At 48.5% G+C, this 23,569-nt stretch overlaps 1 protein-coding gene across 1 annotated transcript in view; it reads left to right on the top strand.

Annotated features, from left to right (window-relative positions):
- LOC138247410 (tubby protein homolog) overlaps nt 1-23,569 on the top strand; it is a 186,095-nt gene that overhangs the window by 150,527 nt on the left and 11,999 nt on the right. Inside the window, exons 11-14 of the mRNA XM_069202048.1 lie at nt 1,685-1,870; nt 1,962-2,074; nt 2,692-2,806; nt 8,095-8,193. Coding sequence (XP_069058149.1) covers nt 1,685-1,870; nt 1,962-2,074; nt 2,692-2,806; nt 8,095-8,193 — 513 coding nt within the window. The remainder of the gene's footprint in view (nt 1-1,684; nt 1,871-1,961; nt 2,075-2,691; nt 2,807-8,094; nt 8,194-23,569) is intronic.

Genomic DNA, 23,569 nt, shown 5'->3' with positions numbered 1-23,569 from the left:
GCTGCAAAGGTAGAACAACCACTTGCATCTTCTGATCTACCCTACAAACGAACTTTAAGTGATATGTGCAAACATGGACTTGTGCATTGAGCAAATTGAGGTGATAGAAGATTTGACATGGAAGCTGTCAAGAATGGAGCTACTGTCATCATTTCGAAACATTTTAAAAAGTGATGAAACTGATAAGAAGGATTGTGAAAACTGCTCAAGGTGACAAGACTTACAGTTTCTGGGCATTCTGGACGGCTGGTGCTGAACAACAGAATGGACGTCTGCTTGAATAAACTGATTAAAGAGCTGATGCTTCTGGAAGAGCCAGAGCTTTATTACAGTTACATTTGCTAGTAGCATTCAGTTTCAGTCCCTAAGTCCAAGGGCTGACCGAATAGAATGTTTGTTAGTTATTCAACTTTTTACCTTTGAGTATGAGCCTGAGAGCTGGCCAAAGGGTTGAATACAAACGATTACATCAACTAATGAATTCACATTTCAGGTATATTACCACATGAAACTATATACCCACTCAAGGGGTATGTGGCAACTGGATACTAAACGTTATGAAAGTGATACATAAACCATGGTCGTTATCAAGCAATGTTAACATTGAAAAGACAAGGTTTGGTGTGTTAAACCCATTTTGAAGCCCACAAAAACATTTAAGTAGCTAAAAGAGGGGTCCCAATACAAATGAGCTGCATAATTTGACCCCCTTCCCAAAAAGTAGTTTTCCAATAATTGCCCAACTATTTTATTTTGCACACTGGAAGTGGGATAGTGAGGCTGTACAGTTGGCATGATGTGATTAGGGAAATGGGGCCCTCATTACGAGTGGCCCAAATGGGATGTGTTTACTGTCGCACCTGATGAAATCCGACACTGTGCTCGGATGTGTTCAGATGTTATTGTGTGCTATAATTATCACCTATTATTACAAGTTTTGCCTTTGAAATGGGTTATTATATGCAATGTTTGGTGCTTTCTGTACCAAAATCCATATGTGCCTGTATTTCCAAAGCACTTTCCCCTTTTCAATTCTGACCCGTTTAACCTGCCAGAATTTAGGGGAAATGCAAACTTTATCGCACTCATTAATTACCAGGTGTGATAAAAATCACAAAACTTACACCTACGATCCAGGTAACAACAGTAGTGCAGGTCAGTAGTCATTAATGATTGGATACTGAATCCATATTGACGTCTTGTTAAGGAGTAGATAGAGCACTCATGTAGATGTCTGAGTATTGAAAGGACAAATGTGTCCCTGTGACTTCTCACCAATATTATTAAAGGTAGACAATCCTCCAGGTGAAGTCTGCATAATACACAACACGGTACTTCATAGGGGTTCTCGCTTACTGGTGGATACAATTCTCCAGGTGAGTCCCATTAATGATAGAACTCAATTTCTCAGGTAGGGTCTCCCTAATGAACAAGCACAATTCTCTAGAAGAGATCTGACCAATGAGCACGTGCAGGGGCTTTGCCCCCTATTGTCTGGTGTGTGTGTACCTTTGACTAATCCCAAAGCTTGAAATGTTAGTTACCTTATCACATTCCAGTATTGTTTATAATGACAAATCCCTTCATCCCACTCTGGACTGCTGACTTTGCAATATGGTTGACCCGTTTGTTTAATCACAAAATATATCTGCTCTTCTATCTCTTATCTACATCTTGATTTCAGGAAGGATCCTCTGTCCCAGCGACCCCAGCAACCCCGCTTCAGATCGATGACCTTGAAGAGTTTGCCTTCCGCCCCGCACCTGAGGGCATGACACTGCAGTGCCGTATCACCCGTGACAAGAAGGGCGTAGACAAAGGCATCTTCCCCACCTACTACCTTCACCTAGAGAAGAATGACGGGAAGAGGGTAGGTGTCTGCACCATGTCCACACTTCCAGGATAGCTGAGATCCCATCACAGAGGTGACCACATTCATGAGTGTTCCCATAACTTTTCAGCTGTTCCTGATGGCTGGGCGGAAGAGGAAGAAGAGCAAGACCTCCAACTATCTCATCTCTGTGGACCCAACAGACCTGAGCCGGGATGGGAGCAGCTTCGTTGGGAAGGTCCGGTGAGTATACTGTACTGAGCCCCATGGGCTTATTGCATACACATGCAAGTGATATTCCAGAATCGGACACTGAGAGAGCAGCTACATCCTGTTAGGGCTTCATGTTAGGACTGCTTGTGGCTTCTTGAGCACAGTGTCTTCTTTTATGAAAGACCCTATCCTGGAGAAGAATCAGTAATATACAAATGTACTGTATACATCATTCCTCCGCCCACCACTGCTGATGCAGAATTTAAAACTACATAAGACTTTATAGTTTTGATTTTATGCATGTAAAAAACTATGCATATATTCACTCAATAGACTAAGAACCACAATGCTTGTTTTTTACCCCCATGGACCTTATCCTGTAGCCTTGCTCTTGCCTAACTGCCCCAAACTGGATGGCATGGTGGGTGAAGATTGACAGATTGGGATGCAGCTCTGAGTGATTGCCAATGGCTGAGATAACTAAAGCATTTCACACATCACCTTGTTTATTATGCCCAAACAGTCTGTCTGTCTTCTTCTTGTCTGTACGCATGGTCCCCATCAGTTCATTATAGAAAGCAGCACACCTGTTTATGACCTCTCCAGTGAAGGGGCTCTTCATGATTCTGTCTCTGGCTCCCCTGCAGGTCTAACATCCTAGGAACCAAGTTCACAGTGTTTGATAATGGTGTGAATCCAGAATGCAAGCCTTTTGTGCCAGAGTGTGAACCTATTCGCCAGGAGCTGGTAGCAATCTGCTATGTGAGTAAATCTAGAACATGTCTTATTTTGTTAGATAGTCCCAACAGTGCTAACATTCTGTTATAGGAAAACCTGTTTAAGGGCGGGGGCTGCCTCGAACCTTTTGAGACAGTAGAAGCTGCAGTGTAAATTCTCTGCTGCTGGGGACACATACACAAGGGTATAAGCAAGGCCCACCCACTCCAGAAGCTGTACAAATTATAGCACAGACATCCTGGTATAGGTGCGACGTGCAGGTTTGCACTCCCCCATCAGTGTTCATACTTTGCTATAAGTTTGAGGAGAAACCTGTACAAGTTAGGTCCCATCTTCTGAAGCTACATAAGTTGCATCACTCACCTTGTCCTGCAGTGGACACCTCTGAAGAGTGCTGACAGTGCTCACACTCTGCTGCAGGAGGCACTTACTTACTGGTATATGTCAGGTCTGCATGCACCAGAAGCTGTAGAAACTAACGTCCCCATACCCTTCTGCTGGGAGTCATCTGGTGTAGATAAGGGACCATGTCTGTCCCACTAGGCGCTGCAGTACTCCTGCTCTGTTTCATTGGTGTATCTTTACAGTGGTGGAGACACGAGACCACTTTTCAAGTAGCCAGGGGCAGCACTGTCGCTTGTGTGGGCAACATACAGCTCCAGGGGTTATCACCTGCATACCCATAGCACTAACAGTGACCATTACATGCTTATTGAATGAAACTGACATGATCATGCACTCAATCCTAGGCTGTATGTGCCCTGTGCCTCTTACAGTGCCCATGCCTCAAATTCCATGCTCACAGATTCTCTGACGGCTCTAGACATCCGTGTCTGCAGGTCATCCAGACCATAATCCTTCTTTGATGGGCTAGCAAAAACTACCAACGGGTCTTAAGTTCTTTCGAGAGATTCACTATGAAGTAATCAGCATAAATCTCTTGACGTTTTCCAATGCATTTTTCTTGGGATGGATGCCTATTCTGGATGGATTATACAAAATCATGCACCATAAACTAAACGAATACATGAGCTGCTAAAACAGTAGAATATATGATTATTGGGTAAAAAGCAGAGGTAGGCATCCAGGACACAAATGATGCCCTTTTTTGTACAGACCACAATGGTATTGTTTTGATTCTCAGAAAGACATCATATTAAATATGAACGCCAGCCCTGTGGACTTGTAAATTTCGAGATGTACTATCATAAGCACCAGTGTGTAGTAACTTCAACAGAACTATGCTATTCACAAATCAGAAAAGGAAGGAAAAGAAAGCACAGCATACTTGATGGCTGTCACTTATCTGAATTGTCACTCATTCATCATGACTACAAACCACAAACAACATGTGGCGATGGGTCATAATTAGCACTGCATCATCCTCATTGCGTCAAAGAAGGGATCCTCCAACTTCAGAAATAACCTATTAGTGTGGTATGCCACCCTGGTACTGACAACTATCTCTTCAGATATCCGTGCACTCTCCATCCACGCGATTGTAGAGACCACAATTCCCTCACTATCTTTTCAAAGAGCTAATCATTGGCATTGTTGAATGCATACAGACCATTGTTCAGGCCCACACCTAAGCAAGTTCAAATGGTTACTGTAGGAGCACTGAAAAACCACATAGGAGACGTGAGTGAATGTCACCGCTGGATATGCCTGTTCATCGTGAGCTGGCCATGTCCATGGGAAGTCGGCTACATCATCAAAACCCTCACAAGCCCTAGGATCACCTGGCAAGTGCATATGGGGTCTGCTGCATAGTTACGAACAACATCCACCTGGAAAGGTGGCTTCTGACATGGATCAACTGGTGGGTGAGAGGTTCCATCATTTGACAAGCATTCGGCCAGTAGAAAGGCCACCTCTTATTGTCTCTGGGGATCTGGGAAAAAGTTCACATATTTTTAGCAGTACCCCAGATAGGCACCATGCACTTGCCATCATGGACAACCTCTGTCGAAGTATTAATATCCGTAATTGAAAACGTTAGATATACCAAAAGAAATCATTGCAGAAAATGGTCCTCCCTTTCAGGGTTGAAACTTTGATCCGTATCTAGAGTCCTCCAGAGGAATCCACTACTGGAGGACCACATTTTGAAGGCCGCTAGCCAATGTTTGCCATAAAACCCAATGTAGAGGTTGAAACGTTCATGTTAACTGCCAAGAAATGGCAATCCACCCTCACTCCACAACCAAGAGTGCCCCTGTTGCTGCTTACCTGGTATGCCTAGTGAGTGGAACAATGCCTACTTATTTGTCATTGCACCTGTGAGATCTAATGAACTAGAAATAAAGCTAGAGGAGAGGCTACAACCAAATAAACATTGAGGAGAGAGGGCAACGCCCGAGCTAGTCAAGATACCTGGTTCTGTCGAAGTACAGCGACCTGGATCGTAAATTCAGAACTCCATTTGAAAGCGGCCCTCTCTGACGCGAAAGTCCCACTGGTGATGACAAACATCACCAATGTCAGTATTGCATGAAATGTGTGGGCATTTCAGATCTATTGGGGGAAAAAACATCTATGTGTCTAAATGTTTGCAGCACAGGACATGTTTGACTCAGATGGACGAAAATGACTGAAGAAGAGCTGTCATAGAGAAGGCTGAAATGTTGGCCCGTTCAAACCACATCGAGTCCAGATCTTGGGCAAGGACGACGACCGTAGAAACACCTACAATTTTAGTTTAGGGTTTACTCCATGCAATTCTTGTAATCAAGGACACAGGTCTCAGTATTTTCTATTTTCTGCTTCCACCAGATTGCGAGACTATAAGCACCGTTCTGACATCAAGGCTATTCTGAAATGGCTGATAAACAGAATTATGGGATGAATCGAGATTCTAACTGGGGTGCAACCTGGTGAAATCTCTGAGGGGGAACAGCAGAAAATAGGGAACTACTGTGAGAATTTGGGCTGCTATATATCAACACATATCTCTACAGGCACAGAATGGGTGAAACCCTGTGGCACATCCGACCTGCATTACAATAATGTAGATTCATGCGTTAATTGTAATTTCTTAAAGGCTGCTTACTGTGCAACTTCAAATATTGATATCCTGAATTATTGATACCCTTCATATCAGTAGTTCCAGGTTTGGGAATGATGCATAAGTGTTTCTGCATCAGTCAGAATGGGGGCATTCTCCAAGCTTAGTGGTATGGCCTTCTCCAAGCTTGATGTTGTTATATAATTGCTATTCTCATTCAAGGTTTAGCCTGGTGAATGATTCTCATGCCATGTACTAGCTGGGAGCAGTGCAGTCTCTTTTAGCAAAGTCTCCATCTCGTGTCGTCATCATATGTACGCATCCATCCCATTAGGCATGGCCTGCAGGCACAATACAACAGACTATCATGCTATTGCTGTCAGTCGTAGACTGAGTACACTGTTTGTGTCTAGTGTCTCCTGGGGCACTCCCACTCTACTCTTGGTGCATTCACGTTCCCCCATCAGCTTTATTTCTTCATCTAACATCCCCTCCAGCAAGTACAGATTCTGCATGGCTCACACCTTGCTGCAGAGCAGGCACCAAGTAAAGAGATACAGACAAGACCCGCCACCTCAAGAGGTAGGAGAAGATGCAGTGTCTAAGCATCCTCAGACCACATGTTGATGGAGGATAATTAGAGGCTATTGCCTCTTATCTCTGTTGTTGCCCACTCCCCAGTCACAAAGGGGATTTTCCATGTGTCATGGCTGATTTCATGACAGAAAAGCCTGTAGAAATCTGAACCCCAGATTTCACCAAAGCAGAGGCCTGACACTACAGGGGTATCATCATGGTACAAGGACTGTGGAGTTTCCGGGATGAGCAAGCAGATACATTGCTCTGGTCATGTTGCGCCCACCATGGTCGGACTGGCCTATAGGGCAATCATGCAGTGTCCGGTGTGCTGGCCTGACGGATCAGTACGTGGGCCTGTGTTTATTAGCAGTTTGTGGCCCTGTTTCATAGCGAGGTGGTCCAGGTTGTTGATTTCCCTGATATTGCCACACACATTGCCTGCAGTAAACAAATAATGCATGCAATCTCTCAAACATGCAACATATCCATATAGCTTCTCATTACAAGTTTAAAACTGCCCTTATTTGCAAATGTGTGCCACGTTTGTATCTATCTGGTTCGCTAATGAGGGCCAGTTTTATTTTAGTACCCGGGCTGATGTTTTTTTTCCTAATCTGACCGTGGCTCCCACTCGGCCACCCCATCCCAGGTTACACAGCCCGTATACAGCAGAGGTACCCTTACCTTGGGACAGTTCTTAAAGGCTTTGCCCGCTCTCCCAGGTTACATAGATCTTCTCATCATCGAGTGAATTCAAGACAGAGATCCTGCTGCTAGCACAGATTTACTTGGTAACTTATGCATTAGAGCTGTCCCTGAGGTCACCTTCATTTTACAGACTGACAGGAGAGCTTTCCCATACAATACAAAGTCTCAAACTTCAGACATCTGTGCTATGCACCCATGTACTCAGAAGCTACAGGTATACAGTAGAGCTATTTTCCTCAGATTTTACAGGTTCTGACCTCAAACAACTACCCTGGATTACATATATTGCTCTAACATCCCTCAAGCCCACACCAGAGCGTGCATTCAGGTTACACGGAGCCCACAGGCTGAGGGTGATAGCTCTGCTGGTGGGTTCAGCCGTAGCCAACAGAGCTATCACTCAGGTTTCACTTTTCTTGCTGGTTCAGCTCTTAGCCAGCGAGTTAACCTTCCTCCTGCGCGCCTTTTGTACGCCCTACACAGCAGAGCTTTCTCTCATGTTGCACCAGAATACCAGCTCTAGCCTATGCACTGCTTAATGGAGTTTGCACAGAGTCGTCGCTCAGGGTACACAACTTCAGGGGTCAGAGTTACTTAGCAGAGCTCTTGCTCAGGATACACAGGCCTTGCACGTTGAGGCGTTACACAACAGAGCTATCCCTGAGGTCACACGCACGCTAATGCACGATGGAGCTATACGTTTGCTGTGTCTATACCTCTCTCCCTTTGGGTAGTTCCATGTGACATACCACAGCGTGATACCTATTTTAGGAATCAGTCTATAAACCAAATTCATGATCATCTCACACATCACTCATAACTTTACTAAGAACCTTCCTTTCTGTTTCTATATCCTCCTTTCTGCTTTTCTCCCTGCCCACATCTTTCCTTTCCTCATTTCTCACATTTATTCCTTGCTTCCGTCCTCCTTTAACACTATTCTCTCCTCGCTCACGTTTGTCCGCCTCTCTCACCTTTTCTCTGTCTCACCCCATCTCCTTCCTCCCCTCCCTTCTAGGAAACAAACGTTTTGGGAATCAAAGGCCCTCGGAAAATGACCGTGATTATCCCTGGAATGACAAAAGAGCGAGAGCGCGTGATCATCCGGCCACAGAGCGTGAGTACAATGAGACTGCATAACACTGGCATCCAAATCTGTTCTAACAATGGCTGACCACCGCACTACCACTATGGAAACACGAGTGACTCTTACGCAGAAAGGGGGTAATGATGGGAAGGAGCCATCTACCTGGGTGTACACCAATGAGCTGATAGACTGGACTGGGAGCGCTGTTTGTGGCTGGATCACATGACCTCCATGCTACCAGCAGTCGGTAAGCTGAAGCTGTGGCTGCCATTTTGAGATGGGTAGATGGCTGGAGACGCTCCGGTTAGCACCAACAGAGCAACCTCTCCCAGTAATAGCTTGAGCCCAAGAGTTCAGTTCTGTGGTAATGGGCAGCCGGTACTGCCTTCAGCGCTGTGGCTTCTCAAAACACAGTAATATGACTAAAAGTGAATAAAGAGCAAAGAATACAGCATTAATTAGGACGAGTAATGATTACGCTTTGCGCAGGGTGCCAGAGATGCCCCATGTCCTAGAGTGCAGCTATACTGACATTTCAGTCGTATCTATTAGGGGTGACTCCGTAGCTTGTTGTGAATTGCCTTTCTGGTAAAAGCAGTTCACATAAAAATGCACTGGCGTAGAAATTGTTCCAAGCACTGTTCAAAATGCAGTTGGTGGCCTTGGTAGATTAGAGGTATGTGCCAGGCCTATTCTTGGGTATTAGTATCCGAAATGGTAAAACCACCACTGTGTGAAATTCAAGTAAGAAAAGTGTTTTTTAAATCAATAGAGAGGACAACCCGTACTGGCTGTAATCACCCTGTTCACCCTTCATTCCTCTGTACATAACAGAGTGACTTACTAGAAACTGTAAAGGTGGTGGTATTGGTTGTGAAATGCATCCTTGAACTCTCTAAAGTCACAATGTGGTGGGGTTGGCTTGCTCTGTTACAATGAAAGCTCAGTATGATGTAAATTAGATGCTGAAGCTGGATATTTCTGATATGGAATTCATTCCTCCTTGGGGACAAAGTTAGTGAATTATATTTAGAGACGGCAAAACTGCCATGTTTCTGCTGGCTGACCCGCAGCTGGCTCCTTTGGTGAACATTTTGCTGACATTGCACCATCAATCATTGCAAATCACACCGTCTGATGCACGGAGGGCGGATGCTCCAAAGTATTTTCCCTTTTTGGGACCTCCAGGGAAATCCTGGCCATCCCAAAGAGGGAAACAAACACATGTTGCCAACACACTGAGAGAAAGCTTCCAGCAGGTTAGGGACATTTCTTTTTTGTTTTTTAAACGTGAACTCCTAGTTTGGGATTTAAAAAAAAACTTTGCTGGGCAGGTACATTGATTATAAAAGCTTTAGTGCTTTCTGCAGACTTTGAAGGCACAGGCATCTTCGACTGCTCGGTGGAAATCTCTCAGTATGGTGGGCAGTACTATGACGGCGAGTACCCAGCCCTGCCAGAGTCGGGTAACATCCTGCCTATCTCTGCATGAGGGCCTGAGTCTCAAGGTAAATACCTTGGTGTAGGGTGAGGTGACAGATCTACCCCAGCGGCGAAGTGACCTTGGTGGCTACGAAATCGAGCTTTGTCCTGCTTGGAGATTTTGGACACAAAACCAACGGCTTAAGCAACAGCTTGACAACGATGTACCTGACTTCAAACAGACTCCCACGAGTCTCTTGGACCTTGCTCCCCTGGAAGACATTGATGCTCCAAAAGGTAGACTAATGGCCTGATTTAAAATTTGATGAGTGGCTCACCGTCCCCCAGGGGAGCAGAGGTCTTAACCTCTGATGCTCTGATGGCTTGCTCTAACCTCTGCCATGTTTACACATCGCTGCCTTCCTGCCAGAGATCTCTGTGCCTAAGAAGGAGCTGCTGCCACAGCGGCTTCTCTATGAGCATTGAATGTTTCTGAGCAGCTGCTCTGCAAACATTTTTGTTTTACAAACAAAAACTCCTAAAGTTGAAGTTTCTTTCTGTAAAACAAATACAATTTGTGACACCTTGAGCTGCCCTCTCTAAATAGGATGGGCGGTCTGATGTATTTATACCGATGTGCCCAAGACACCTTTTGCCTTAAAAAATAAAAAAATATATCTTTGGTATCCTTTATCTAATTTTAACCTTCTTGGTGTTTTTTCTCCTATTAAACATTGGTTTTAGAATTTCATTGTGGTGTTTTTTACCTTAACATTTTTGGTAGTACTTGAATTTAACACAAGTATCTCTGGGGAATTTCCTGTAGCTTGTGACATAACTTCCAATGGTTGAACAGAGGTTGTTTAGAAACGGTACCCCAGATTTATCAAAGGACTGCATTGCCCTTGGGTAACACATGGTAATACAAGGGCCACATAATTCTTAAGTCTGATGCACCAATCCATTCAAGGCTACCTTGCATGGCTCTGTGTTGCTTGGTAAATCTGGAGTAACGCAAGGCAGTGCAAGTCGCTGCCTTGTATCACTTTAAGCCAAAGATGTAACATGGGTGGAGAGTGGGTGTTCCCACGGACCCACCAATGTATTTTGCCACATTCCCAAATTTACCAAAACAGGTAAACCTGGAAATGGGTCAAAATGCCATGCCTTCCCGATAGAGGCACAACGAGGAGAAACATTTTTGGTTTTCCTTGTTTCTTCCTCTTTCTAAGTGTGCTGCATCCTGGAGCACACTCAGAAAGAGGAACATGCCTCTGAGGATTGTTTTTGTGCAGGAAGGCGTTCCTCCTTGCACAGAAACAATCCTGCCTACAACGCTGGCACCCTTGCCCCATGGTGAGAGCAGGAATGCGCCATGCTTACCAACACATGGCGCATTCCTGCTTTCTCCATTAGATGCAGTGTAGCACGTTGTCTTGCTGCGATGCGCTGCGTCAAACAGTGATAAATCTAACCCTATGTTTTAGCCGGGCCAGATTGTGTTCACTAAGTTGGTAGGGGGCGCCTACATACAAATTAATAACTACATTTCTGACAAGGTGATTAAAGTTATCAGATATTCCCCAAGTTTCAGCTGGCACAAGATAACCAATGATACTGCATCAAATACCGTTTCTGTACTCAGTGTTATCACAGCAGCTTGTCCTGTCACCGGCCAAACTATTTTTAAAATTGAGGAGTAAGGTAAATGCAGTGCACGGTAACATTTACTTCAGTAAAAGTCTTTAGTTTTCACCATTGCTGGTGCAGCCAATTCTGTGTTTCCCCAAACATGTGTTCCAAGATTGTTGTCCTTCTTCAGTGGTAACAAGTTGTTTTATAGGTGCTGGGAATGCTGCTCACAGTCTTCTCATGTCTCTGTACCACCCACTGAGAGCAGGGGCATCAACCAGAGCTCGTCAGCTCAAAGGGGCTTTATCACACAAAGCAGAGAGGAAGCACGCTGTCTCACATCCCAGGATTCAATTCACTCAGATGCATTTTTAAAATGATATAACTCTTGTGGAAGCCACTTCTTCACTTCTCTAGCAGTCATAACTTTGAACACTCTTACAGTTTTTACCAGGATAAGTCTGGAACATGTTTCCCTCCACAAGGAACTAAAAACTTGACTATTTCCCTATGGATTCTCTTCCTAATTTGTGCAACTGTTGCTGGCCCTGCACCAGGATGCTTCTTAAGGTCACTCGCAGTGCTTTTATGTGTTTATTATTATTTATTTCATTCACTCAAGTCTCCACAAGCCCCCACAAGTTGCAATTTGTAGACCTTCACAGGTTGAAAGGCGTCTGATCCCAGTGCAAAAGCTAAGTCATGGCCGGGTGATCTAGCAGCAACCATGTTAGGCAATCATTTAACAAAAGAATTAATAAATGGCAATAGTCAATACAAAGTATACGCTTTGGTATTTTATTGCATTAAGGGAAGGCAGTTTTCCATGTGCTCTCCAAGAGGAACCTTTATTCAAAGGCTTCTTTAAAACCTTCAATTAGGTTTGGAGCCAAGAGCGTCAAATGTTTTATGAAATTCTATGCCTAGACAATCTGGGAGCTCTGCCCTAATTTATTACAGTGATGCAGCTGTAAATTCGTTACTGTAGAGATCGGGTGCCATCCCCTTAAACATGAAGCCATTGAAGGAAGAATGCTGTACCCTACGTAGGGATTACATTTAGGTCCCAGAACATCATTGTGAATTGAGACATAACGCAAATATGTGCCTATCAAGGACTGGACAATGTGAAAGTCTATCAACATTTTTTGTGACTGCTTGAAGAAACGGTGACTACGTCCAGTAGCCATGGTGCCACGCTGCACTTAATATGCATGTTAAAGGTGTCAAGTGTCTCCTTAAGACGGTAACATTTAGGAGGAAAAAAGTCACAAAGGGAAGAGAAAAACCTCCTTGATATTCTAGGTAGTTCTTGATTGGAGATTATGAATAATTGCAGGTGTAGGGAAACAAGGCACCAAAGCCACCCTGGACCACGTTTGGGAAAGTGCCCTGCATAGCTCTTCCAAAACTGGAAATCCAGACAGGAATCCAGATAAAAGGCAGAGCAAGAAATAAGGGACAAATATGAAAATGAAGTGGGCAGTGAATGAGATGAAAAATAAGGGAACAAAATGCATTGTGACACATCTTTCACTCACCAATGCCTGCCTACAAATAGTTTAAACAAGAAATTTCACAGGAAAAAGATTATCTACATTTTGGATTGGAAACTTCAGAGAACAATCATGAGACAAGAAACTATCTTGGCAAGGGTCATATATAAACTCAGGCACGCCTGTGTCTTCCAAGATATGGGTGGTCATTACGAGTCTGGCAGTCCATGGACTGCCATGGAGGAGGTGGCGGTCACACCACCACGACACTGGCGGAGCAGACCGCCATATTATGAGTATGGGGATGGAACCAACAGAACACAGCCAAGTCGCCTCCCGAACTGCCACGGCCGGCGGTAGGCATCTCCAGGCCGCTGGTGATGCTCTTTCCGATGACTCTGTTATGAGGCTGCACACCTCCAGGATTTCCAGGGCGGGCGCACCGCCACGAAAAGCGTGGCGGGAACGAATCACTGAAAAGGGAACACTTGACTTGGCTTGTGGGGGAGTGAGCTTGGCTTTGGGTTTGGGAGGGGTGACTGGACTTGGTGGGGGTGAAAGTCTTAGGTGGGGGAGGGGCATGGCGACAACTAGGGGAGGTCTGGGAGGTGGAAGGCAGAGGTGTGGGGAGGATAACAGGGTGCTTGCGGGGGACAGGGACTAGTTCACTGGCAGGGAACAGGGAAAATTAATGGATGAAAAGTTTCTTGGGAGCAAAGGGACGGTCATGACAGAAAGGCATGGGAGTGGAGGGAGTGGTTGAGAGGTGTATATGTGGAGGTGATTTGGGTGCAGGTGCGAGCTTGGATGCCATGTGTGTGCTGTGTGACTTTTGGGTGGTTGACTTTGGGCGTTTAGATGTAGTGGGAGGAGGGGTGGAGGAGATGCAGGGAGATGGCTTATTTTTGTCCTTGTCTGTTGATGTGGATGCATGTGGGTCAGAAAGTGTGCCTTGGATGGGTGGGAGGGTTCAAAATTGGGAACAGGTAGCTTTAGGGGGGACAGAAGGAGAAGGGACACTGGCTGCTGTCAATGAGGAGGCCAGAGCCTGAAACAATCTCTGCAGGCCAGCCAGGGCACTGTAAATGCCCTCCAGGCACGCATTGGTCTGCTGCATCTGCGATGCCAGTCACTGGATGGCATTCACAATGGTTGACTGTCCCACAGAGATGGACCTCAGGAGGTCAATAGCCTCTTCATTGAGGGTAGCAGGGCTGACTGGGGCAGGGGCAGAGGTGCCTGCGGCGAAGGAGATGCCCACCCTCCTGGGTGAGTGGGCATGGGCAACTGGGTGGGGAACTACATGGAGGGCGGTGCTGGAAGGGGGGGTGGCAGACAAGGATGTTACTGGGGTGGTCCCAGATGGGTCCGACACCACCAGGGAGCCACCATCGGAGGAGGAATCTGAAGATATTGTTGAACCTGTCTCACACCTAAAGACACCCCTCACCCTCCATCGAATTAGCCTCATGGGTCCCGTGGGCTGCAGCTTCCCCACTCACCGGTGCCCCTTCTCCTTTGCCAGATGATGCTGATGCACACAAAGACAGAGGAGGAGAGGGAGGGAGGGTGGGAGAGGGAGACAGGGTGCAATGGGTCAATGCCAGCACAACAGTCACACAAACTAACAACATCATTATCTGCTGCCATGCCATGGCACGACATGCCCTCACCTATACATGTTACAACAGTGGTACACTATGGTGGAAACTACAGCAATGCTGATGTGAATTGCTGATGGTGGTACAATTGCACTCATGTACGTGATGTGAGTCATACCAGCCACACTTGCCCAGTACCTGGCAACTTCACATGGCCATTTAGGGAAACAATTTCTGTACTCCTGAATCCTGCGTGGGTAGGTAGCATGCCTACTAAGCCATTGACAATTAGCACAGCAACATCTTGGCCCACTCTGCCTCACTACACATTCTGTACATTGCAGCAGATTGAGGACTCACTTATCTCCCCTGGCACAGTGGTAGCCAAATACAGATGACAATGCCCTGACACCTCAGGGGTACTGATGACGTTGGCAGGAGCTGGGTTCCCTAACTTGGTAGAGGGTGACCACACAAACTTCACATTGGAAGTAATTGCCCCCATGAGTCACTGTCTGCATGGTATGGGCACAGGTCTGTGATATCAATCTTGCCAGGGTGGCTGATACCCATGGTCGACAGGCATCTTCCTAATACCTACGCTACAGCTTCCCACTAGTACTCAACCCAAACCCATCTAAGTAACACATTAATGAGGTGAGAGTGTGTACTTACCCCCTTGTGGCTGCTGTGCTGCCCTTAAGTGCCCATCCACGTCAGGGTAGGCCACTGCCAAAATACTGGCCATTAGGGGGATCAGAGCCCGACGGACACCCCTCCCTCATTCGGAGGACATCCCCTGCTGGACCTTCGCGATCTTCCGGGCCCAGCATCTCAGGTCCTCCCACCTCTTTTTGCAGTGGGTGCTCCCGCCCTGCTATTGACCCCCAGGGTCCACACTTGCTTGGCGATGGCACGCCAAATCCCCTTCTTCTCATGGGCACTGACCTGCATGGGTGACACAGACAGAAGGACAAAGTCATGTAGAGTGGCATCACAGGGACAGCAGTGGACAACACACATCTCACACATCTCATGCCCACACTCACATGTCTTCACGCCACTTACGCTCAGACTCCTCACCCATCTCCATGCATCTACTCTATCTGCTCGTCACATCACTATCAGACAGGACGGTGAATTTAGACTCACCTGCTGCTCTGGTGCCCCATACAACTGTCCATTCAGGGGTAGGACCCTGTCCACAATCTTCTCGAGTTCTTCCTGGGTGAATGCTGGGGCCCTATCTCCTGCAAGACGTGGCATCTTGGCTACCAGAGTCAGAACATAGCAGCACACTCAGTTGATGTCTTGTGTGCAGGAGTGTCAGGAGTCAAGTGAGCATTGCCAAATGAAATGGCGGTCACGGCTGCGCGGACATCACCGTCACCGCCAGCGGCGATCACCATAGGCTCCAGTCTGGCATAAACAACCATTTTATCCAATGAGGATTTGTACGGCGGTTGCGACCGCCTACTGCCATGACGTCTAACGCCGGCGGTATGAGGTCACTTCCATCTGTCCTATACATGCAGGACAGACGACTGCCATTTTACATGTATTTAGTGAATAGTGGCTGAATGTTAGGTGCGTCATGGGTGACATTTGGAGACAATTGCACAACTTTTTCAGGGTTCGCACAGTCAGTGCAGCTTATTGTAACGTATCCCTCTCCTATTCCCAGATACGGTGCAATGTTGAGGATGAGACATGCTCCTGTGAACCGGACCCTAGTCGACCTTGCCACTCTGGAAGAGCGACACATCATTCAGGCATATCATCTGAACCTTCAGACCATCATGGAGCTGGTGACGCAGTTGGAGCCTGATCTGTTGCCTACCATACGCCATCCCAATACCATCCCTCCCACAGTACAGGTGTTGTCAGTCCTCCACTTTCTAGCCCAGTGTCGTTCCAGATGGTAGTGGGCTTGGCAGCAGGGATGTCACAGATGATGCTCAGCAATGTTTTGAGAGATATACTGTGTGCCTTGCTAAGACATCTGCCCTGCCACATCAGGTTCCCCCAACGTGTTGATTTAGCCACTGTCAAAGCTGCCTTCTACGATTTGGCACATGTCCCTCTTGTGATGGGGCAGTAGATGGCACACACATTGCCTTTGTGCCACCCAGGAGAAATGAAAAAGTGTTCAGAAACCAGAAAAATGTTTATTCCATCAATGTGCAGGTGGTGTGTCTCGCAGACCAAAGTATCTCCCAAGTGACACCAAGTTCCCTGGTTCTGTGCATGACCCCTTCATCTTGCGGAACAGCAACGTCCTACACATGGTGGCACCACTACAGAGGGACAGGGCTTGGCTCATTGGTATGTATCCATTCGTTTGTCTGCCACTGTACACTCAACCCTCTTCACACCTTGCCCTATCCCCCTCCCGGTCTTGACATGGGTCCTACCTCTGTGCACACAGGTGACTCTGGCTATCCCAACCTTCCCTGGCTACTGACACCTGTGAGACATCCGACTACAGATGTTGAGAACTGTTTCAGTGAGGCCCACAGTAGGAAAAAGGCATCTGGTCGCGAGAACCTTTGGGCAACTGAAGGCCAGATTCCTGTGTCTACACATCTCCAGAGGTGCCTTACTCTACAAACCACTGAAAGTGTGCCAGATCGTTGTTGTCTGCTGCATGATACACATTCTAGCCCTGAAACGAAACATCCCATCCCATTGCTGAATGTAGAGGAGGTGGCATCGGGACAAGTGGCTGATGAAGGGGACATAGGGAGTAAGATGATGAGGATGCAGCTTACTCCAGTGTCAGATGTATGGTATGTGACCTGTACTGCACTGGTGGTATTGGGTGCTGCTCTGCCTCTGGTTGGGTTTGGGGGTGGGGTCATATTTGCCCATCAGTGGAGTTGTTACTGTGCACGTCAGTGCAGTTCTCACCCTGCTGTTGTGTTGCTTCACTTGTGACATGTTTGTACATTTCCATTGTTTCCTGAACTGCCATATCAGCTGCAATATGTGTCCTAAACATTGTGGTGTCAACAGTATTGCTACCTGTCCTAAGAGTCCACATCAGGAGGCAGTGCAACATTACTGTTTCTGAATGTGGAACATGCCTCAAGTTTGGCTTTGTCTTCTGTGATGGAAGGACCATTGGGGATGGTTGTCTTGGGAATGTGGGTCTGACATGGGCATATGGTTAGAGCTGACACTCGCCATCTCACCCTAGGGACTTTGTAATTGTAGTGCATGTGTGTTGTGAGGGCATATTTGACTCATATATGATTGTTGTCCCTGTCTTGTTCTGCTTGCAGGGCATTTGTGTGGTGCAGTCTGGTTTCTGCATCACCTGTTGCGTCCCCTGACACATGTCTCCAGCCTCTGTCTGCTCCTCTATCATCCTTGCTGCATATTGCTCCCCCTTCTGTCACTCTCACAAACTTTTGCAGGACAGTGGGTTGATAGTTAAGGATGGTATGCCAGAGTGGAACCGCCAACATAGACAGCTACTTTGCGGTTACAACAAACACCGCGGCGGTCACCGCCAACAGACAGGTGGAAGACAATGTACTGCCCACCGTATTACACGGCACCAATCCGCCAGCCTTCCGGGGCGGTACCAACGATATCAAAAGCACGCGGAAACAGTACACTGAAGGGGAACCACTCACCTTTCAACAGTCAACGAAGAACCAGGACACCATGGAGCCTGAACTGCAGGTCCTCCCCATGCTGGTGTATCTGCTAATACACCAGGAATTTGAAAGAAGGCGGCAGCGACTACGACGGCGAGTACTGCACCTACCACACAGAGGAGGGGGGAGGAAAAAGAGAGTGACACACACACGCAACATGCAACACCCCCACCTCCCACCCTCACCCACAACACCATACACACTAACAGATCCAACAACAGTACAGATACACCCCGTAACCCCCTGGAAGAATGTAAGGACAAAAGGAATTGAGTCAAATCTGTGATATTTAGAAAATGCATATAAAGTTAACGATTGGAAACAACAGTTTATACAAATATTTATAATATGTACAGAGGGCCGTACACTGTCCATTGCAAATGTCCGTGGACCAGTGGCCCAAAAAATCATGGGCAAAGCCCACATTTGACTCCTGCCTCAAAATGGAGAGAACACTGCAGGGGCATCAGGTCGAAAAAACACAGGCACCTCGGGGAAGGGGTGGTACCTCAGGCGGAAGATGGTACTACGCCACTGCTCCTCAGGGGGGGCAACATGCCCATAGCGATGTCCTGGGGAGTGCAAAGCCACAGTCTCTTAAGTGGGTGGTTTGCCCACTGCTTGGTCTGGGGAGTGCAAATCCACAGACTCTCAAGTCTCTCAAGTGGGTGGTTGCCCACTACTTGGTCCTGGGGAGTTCAAAGCCACAGTCTCTCTAGTGGGTGACATGTTCCACTGGTTCTGGAGGGGGCCTTGTGCCCAGTCTGTTTTATCCTGCCAAGGATAGCGGGAGTGGATGCATCTCTCCACTGGTTCTGGAGGGGGCCTTGTGCCCAGTCTGCTTCATCCTGCCCACTATAGGGGGAGTGGATGCATATCTCCACTGGTTCTGGAGGGGGCCTTGTGCCCAGTGATGCCGCACCTGGGGTGTGGCAGTTCACATTCCCTCACCTGGGTTTCTGAGGCACGAGATGTGCAGGGAACAGGTAGCATGATACTCCATGGAGGCAGAGCCAGACTCCATCCTGCGACAACTTAGGTTGAAAATTGCTGGTAGTGCCAGTGCTGGTGGGGGTGCCTCAAGTGGTGGGTGTAGGGTCCAGGACATCTCCTGCTGCCTCGGACGGCTGCCCACTGGGGATGCTGCTGATGTTCGATGTAGTGGCACTGTCTGGGCATGTGGCGTGCATATGGCGGTGCAGGTTGCGGTGCCTGCGGTGGTGTCTGTGGCAGAGATGCTGCCGGTGCTGCGCGTGGTGCAGGTGCTGGTAGTAGTGGAGGGAGAACCAGGCTGTCTCCAGCAGCCTCAGATGGCTGCCCACTGGGGATGATGCTGGTGACTGTCGTTGTGGCAGCGGCAGTGCAGGGGGCAGTGCAGATGGCGGGGCAGGTGGTGGTGTAGGTGGCGGTCGTTGCGGCAGTGCTTACCGTGGTACAGGTTGCTGGCCTGTCAGGACAAATGGTGGTCACCAGTCCCTCACCTGGAGGCTCCGAGCCCTGAAGTGCCTTGCCTTTGCTTTTTTTTCCCTTCCCCATCTTGGTAGACGGTGCTGGGACCTTGGCACTGCCCTCTTTTTTTTTTAATGAGGCCTTGCTGGGTGGGTCGTGCGTCTTGTCCGTGCTGAATGCCGGCCCCTTCTTAACCTTGGCAGATGGCGGAATCGGTTGGTCTTTTGCATTGGTAGGTGGCACACTGCCAGCCCTGACGGGTGCCCCCTTCGATCCTCTTGGACTTGGAGGGACCGCAGCGGACGCCTACTTGGTGGTTGAGGTGCTGGCCTGGGATCTAGACATCCTGGCCCTTGGGGAAGGACGGGGGGAGGCATAGGGAAGAGGTCAATGTTAGCCAGGAGAAGTTTTTTAGACACACTGTGACGGGAAGATGGAGGGCTTTGGGAGTGGAGGAAGAGGTAGTGGTTGTAGGAGGTGTACGTCTGCTGAGTTTGGGTGAAGGTGCATGGGCTGGAGGCTGTTGTGAGGTGGATGGCTGTTGAGTGGGTGTGTGCCTGCGTTTGTGTACTTTGGGAGGAGGGCTCACAGACACACTGGGAGAGGACACAGGGGACGTGTGCATAGTTGTGCGGTGGTGATTGCTCGTGAGGGGTGTGTTGTGATGGGCGTGCTGGTGATGGAGGCAGTGGCTGATGTAGTGCATGCAGGCGTGAGTGGAGATGCTTCTGGGAGGGAGATGGACGAAGAGGAGGAGGGGGACACAGTGGAGGAAGTGGATGTTGGTATGTGTGCATGGGTATGGTGCTTGTGTGAGTGTCTGTGTGATGATGTGTGGTGCTTATGTTTTCCTGTGCCACTTTTGTGTGTTGATGTGTGTGCATGCTGGTCTGAAGGTGTGCTTGGGATAGGGTGAGGTAGAGGGGATTGGGTCGAGGTAGTGGAAGTTGGAGGGGGGAGGCTGGACACAGGGACAATGGCTGCCATCAGTGCTGAGGCCAGAGCCTGAAATGCTCTCTGTTGGGCCGCCACGCCAAAATGAATGCCCTCCAGGTATGCATTTGTTTGTTGCAAATGGCTCTCGACACCCTGGATGGCATTCAGAATGGTTGACTGCCCAACAGTGAGGGATCTCAGGAGGTCAATAGCCTCCTCACTGAGGGCAGCAGGGCTGACTGGGGCAGGGCCTGAGGTGCCTGGGGCGAAGGAGATGCCCACCCTCCTGGGTGAGCGGGCATGGGAAACACGCTGAGGGGCTGCTGGGAGGGCGGTGCCAGCTGTACCTGTTGTTGGGGTGGGCATAGAGGTAACCGCCACCGCCAGGGAGCTTCCATCAGAGAAGGAGTCGCTGTCACTGGTATCCCCTCCTGTCCCCGTCGTGGAGCTCCCCTTGCCCTCCGTCCCACTGGTGCCTTCACCCTCAGTGGATTCGCCCTCATGGACCATGTGGGATGCAGCTCCCTCCATCACCGGTGCCTCTGCTCCTCCGCCAGATGATGCTAATGCCCACAAGGAAAGGATGACAAAACAAGAAGGGGGGGAGAGACAGAGGATACACTTGGTCAATGCCAGCAACACCACTACAGTTGGCGTACACAGCACACACTGAGCTGCCCTATGCACTATGCCATGCCCAACCAGTCATTAAGGTAGTCACCAGCCCATGGGGTACAATGCCTAACGCAAGCATTTGCACACCTGACACCCACAGGAGCCTGCCCAGTAGTAGTTGGCCACTTGTACCATTGAGGTAGGAGTGCTTCAGAGCCTGGAAACAAGGGACCTATCCTGCCATGATTGCCCTGGCCTGGGGCCACCCAAAGCCCACATCCCCCACCCAGCTAGTTCCTAAAGCACGCAAAGTCAGCTTTCTGAATCTGTACTCACCCCCTTGTGGCTGATGTGATTCCCTCAAGCACCCATCCAACTCCGGATAGGCCACTGCCAGGATGACCACCTCTCATGCAGCATTGAGGCCTTAGCACCCCCCAACATGTGGCTTACATCCACACCACTCCAAACAGGCATTGCCCACACATCATGCTCACAGTGTACTCACCTGTTTGTCTGGAGGACCTTACAGTAACGTGTACTGGGGGAGGACCCCATTCACCAGTTTCTCCAACTCCTCCGCATTGAAGGCAGGGGCCATTTCCCCAGACACTCTAGCCATTGTCACTTCCAGACTCAGGTCACAGCAGTACTTGCAGTGTAGGTCCTCTCCTGTTGATGGTCAGGTAGCAAGTGAGTGAATAGCTCGAAAATGGCGGTGACGTCCGCGGGGTGCGTACCGTCACCGCCGGCGTACATCGCCATTGGCTCCTGGGACCCATAGGGCCCAATGATAACCAATGCGGAGTTGCGCACGTTTATCGACCGCATACCACGACGCAACACAACGCCAGCGCAGTTGCCTCATTTCCCCTTGTCCCTCCTCACAGGTCAGGCAGCCTCCATTTCAGGGGGGCACATGGCATGGCACCTAACTGCGTCACAGCACATAATGGCACATATACTGACCCTCGAATTCACACACCGCTTCTGTGACATTAATTCAAAAACAGTTGTGCTGTCTATGTGGAAAATGTCCTTCTGCTCACCGTTCTTCTCCATAGGCTACAACCGCTGAGGCAGATGATGAGATGGCGGCATCCTCTGGTGTACAGACCCCTGGTGGACCTGTCGACAATTGAGGACAGACACATTATCATCACATACAGACTTGATCGTGCCACAATCCAAGAACTGTGTGCCCAATTGGAGCCAGACCTGACGTCAGCTATCCGCCAGCCCACAGGAATCACCCCTCTAGTGCAGGTCCTGTCAGTGCTCCATTTCCTGGCAAGTGGTTCCTTTCAAACAACAGTGGCCATGGCATCAGGGATGTCTCAGCCAATGTTCTCCAACGTGTTGACCAGAGTGTTGTCTGCCCTGCTGAAACACATGCGCAGCTACATCGTCTTCCCCCAGGTGGAGGATTTGGCCACAGTGAAAGCTGACTTCTATGCCCTGGGACATATCCCCAACATCATTGGTGCCATTGATGGTACATATGTGGCATTTGTCCTCCCCTCCCCCGCAGAAATGAACAGGTCTACAGGAATAGAAAAAGCTATCATTCAATGAATGTGCAAATGGTGTGTTTGGCAGACCAGTACATCTCCCATGTGAATGCCAAATATCCTGGGTCAGTGCATGACGCCTATGTCTTGAGGAATAGCAGCATCCCTTATGTAATGGAGCAGCTTCAGAGGCTCAGGGTGTGGCTATTATGTGAGGCCAAGGTCCCCACACAGTATAAGTTGGGGTCTGAGTATGGGGTTGTCCCTAAGGGTTAGTGTGTGTCTTACAGTTTTCCCTCGATATTTACATTTGACTCTGGTTACCCCAACCTCTCATGGCTACTGACCGCAGTGAGGAATCACAGAACGTTACAATGAGGCACATGGGCAAACAAGGAGGATTATTGAGAGGACCTTCGGCCTCCTGAAGGCCAGGTTCCAGTGCCTCCATCTGACAGGTGGATCCTTGTACTACTCACCGAACAAGGTGTGCCAGATCATCGTGGCATGCTGTATGTTGCACAATCTGGCCTTGAGACGCCAGGTGCCTTTTCTGCTGGAGGATGAGCCTGGTGATGGTCTTGTGGCAGCGGTGGAGCCTGTGGACAGTGAGGAAGAGGAGGCAGATGAAGAAGATGTGGACAACAGAACAAACATAATACAGCAGTACTTCCTGTGACATACAGGTAAGAGACTGTAACTCAACTTCAATTTTTTTTATACTTTTGTCAGGAATAAGGCTGTGCGCGGTCCAGGGCCCGCCCGAAACTCCGATGCGCGGATTTGCGGCGCACCACTTGTCATCCCCTCTTGTTCCAAAAGTGGCCATCAGCGTCGCCTGCCCTGTGGTAAGGCTCAAGTAGCTGCAGGGTCAGGACATTGGTGGACAAGATGCATTTATCAGTGCTATCCTATGAAGGGACTACAATTCCCATGTTTTTAGAGGCAGCAGCCATCTTGGGGTGTGGCAGGCCTATAAAGACCAGCCACACCCTAGCACGTTGCTCACTATTTTGAAGACTTTGATGCAGTCAGACCTCGTGGGGGTTCCTCTGAAGAAGAGCAGATTTCCTGCATGG

The sequence above is a fragment of the Pleurodeles waltl genome, chromosome 7 (genome assembly GCF_031143425.1).
Source record: "Pleurodeles waltl isolate 20211129_DDA chromosome 7, aPleWal1.hap1.20221129, whole genome shotgun sequence".
Taxonomy (NCBI): Eukaryota; Metazoa; Chordata; class Amphibia; order Caudata; family Salamandridae; genus Pleurodeles; species Pleurodeles waltl.
The sequence above is the reverse complement of the archived record's forward strand: the minus strand, read 5'-3'. Positions and strand labels throughout refer to the sequence as shown.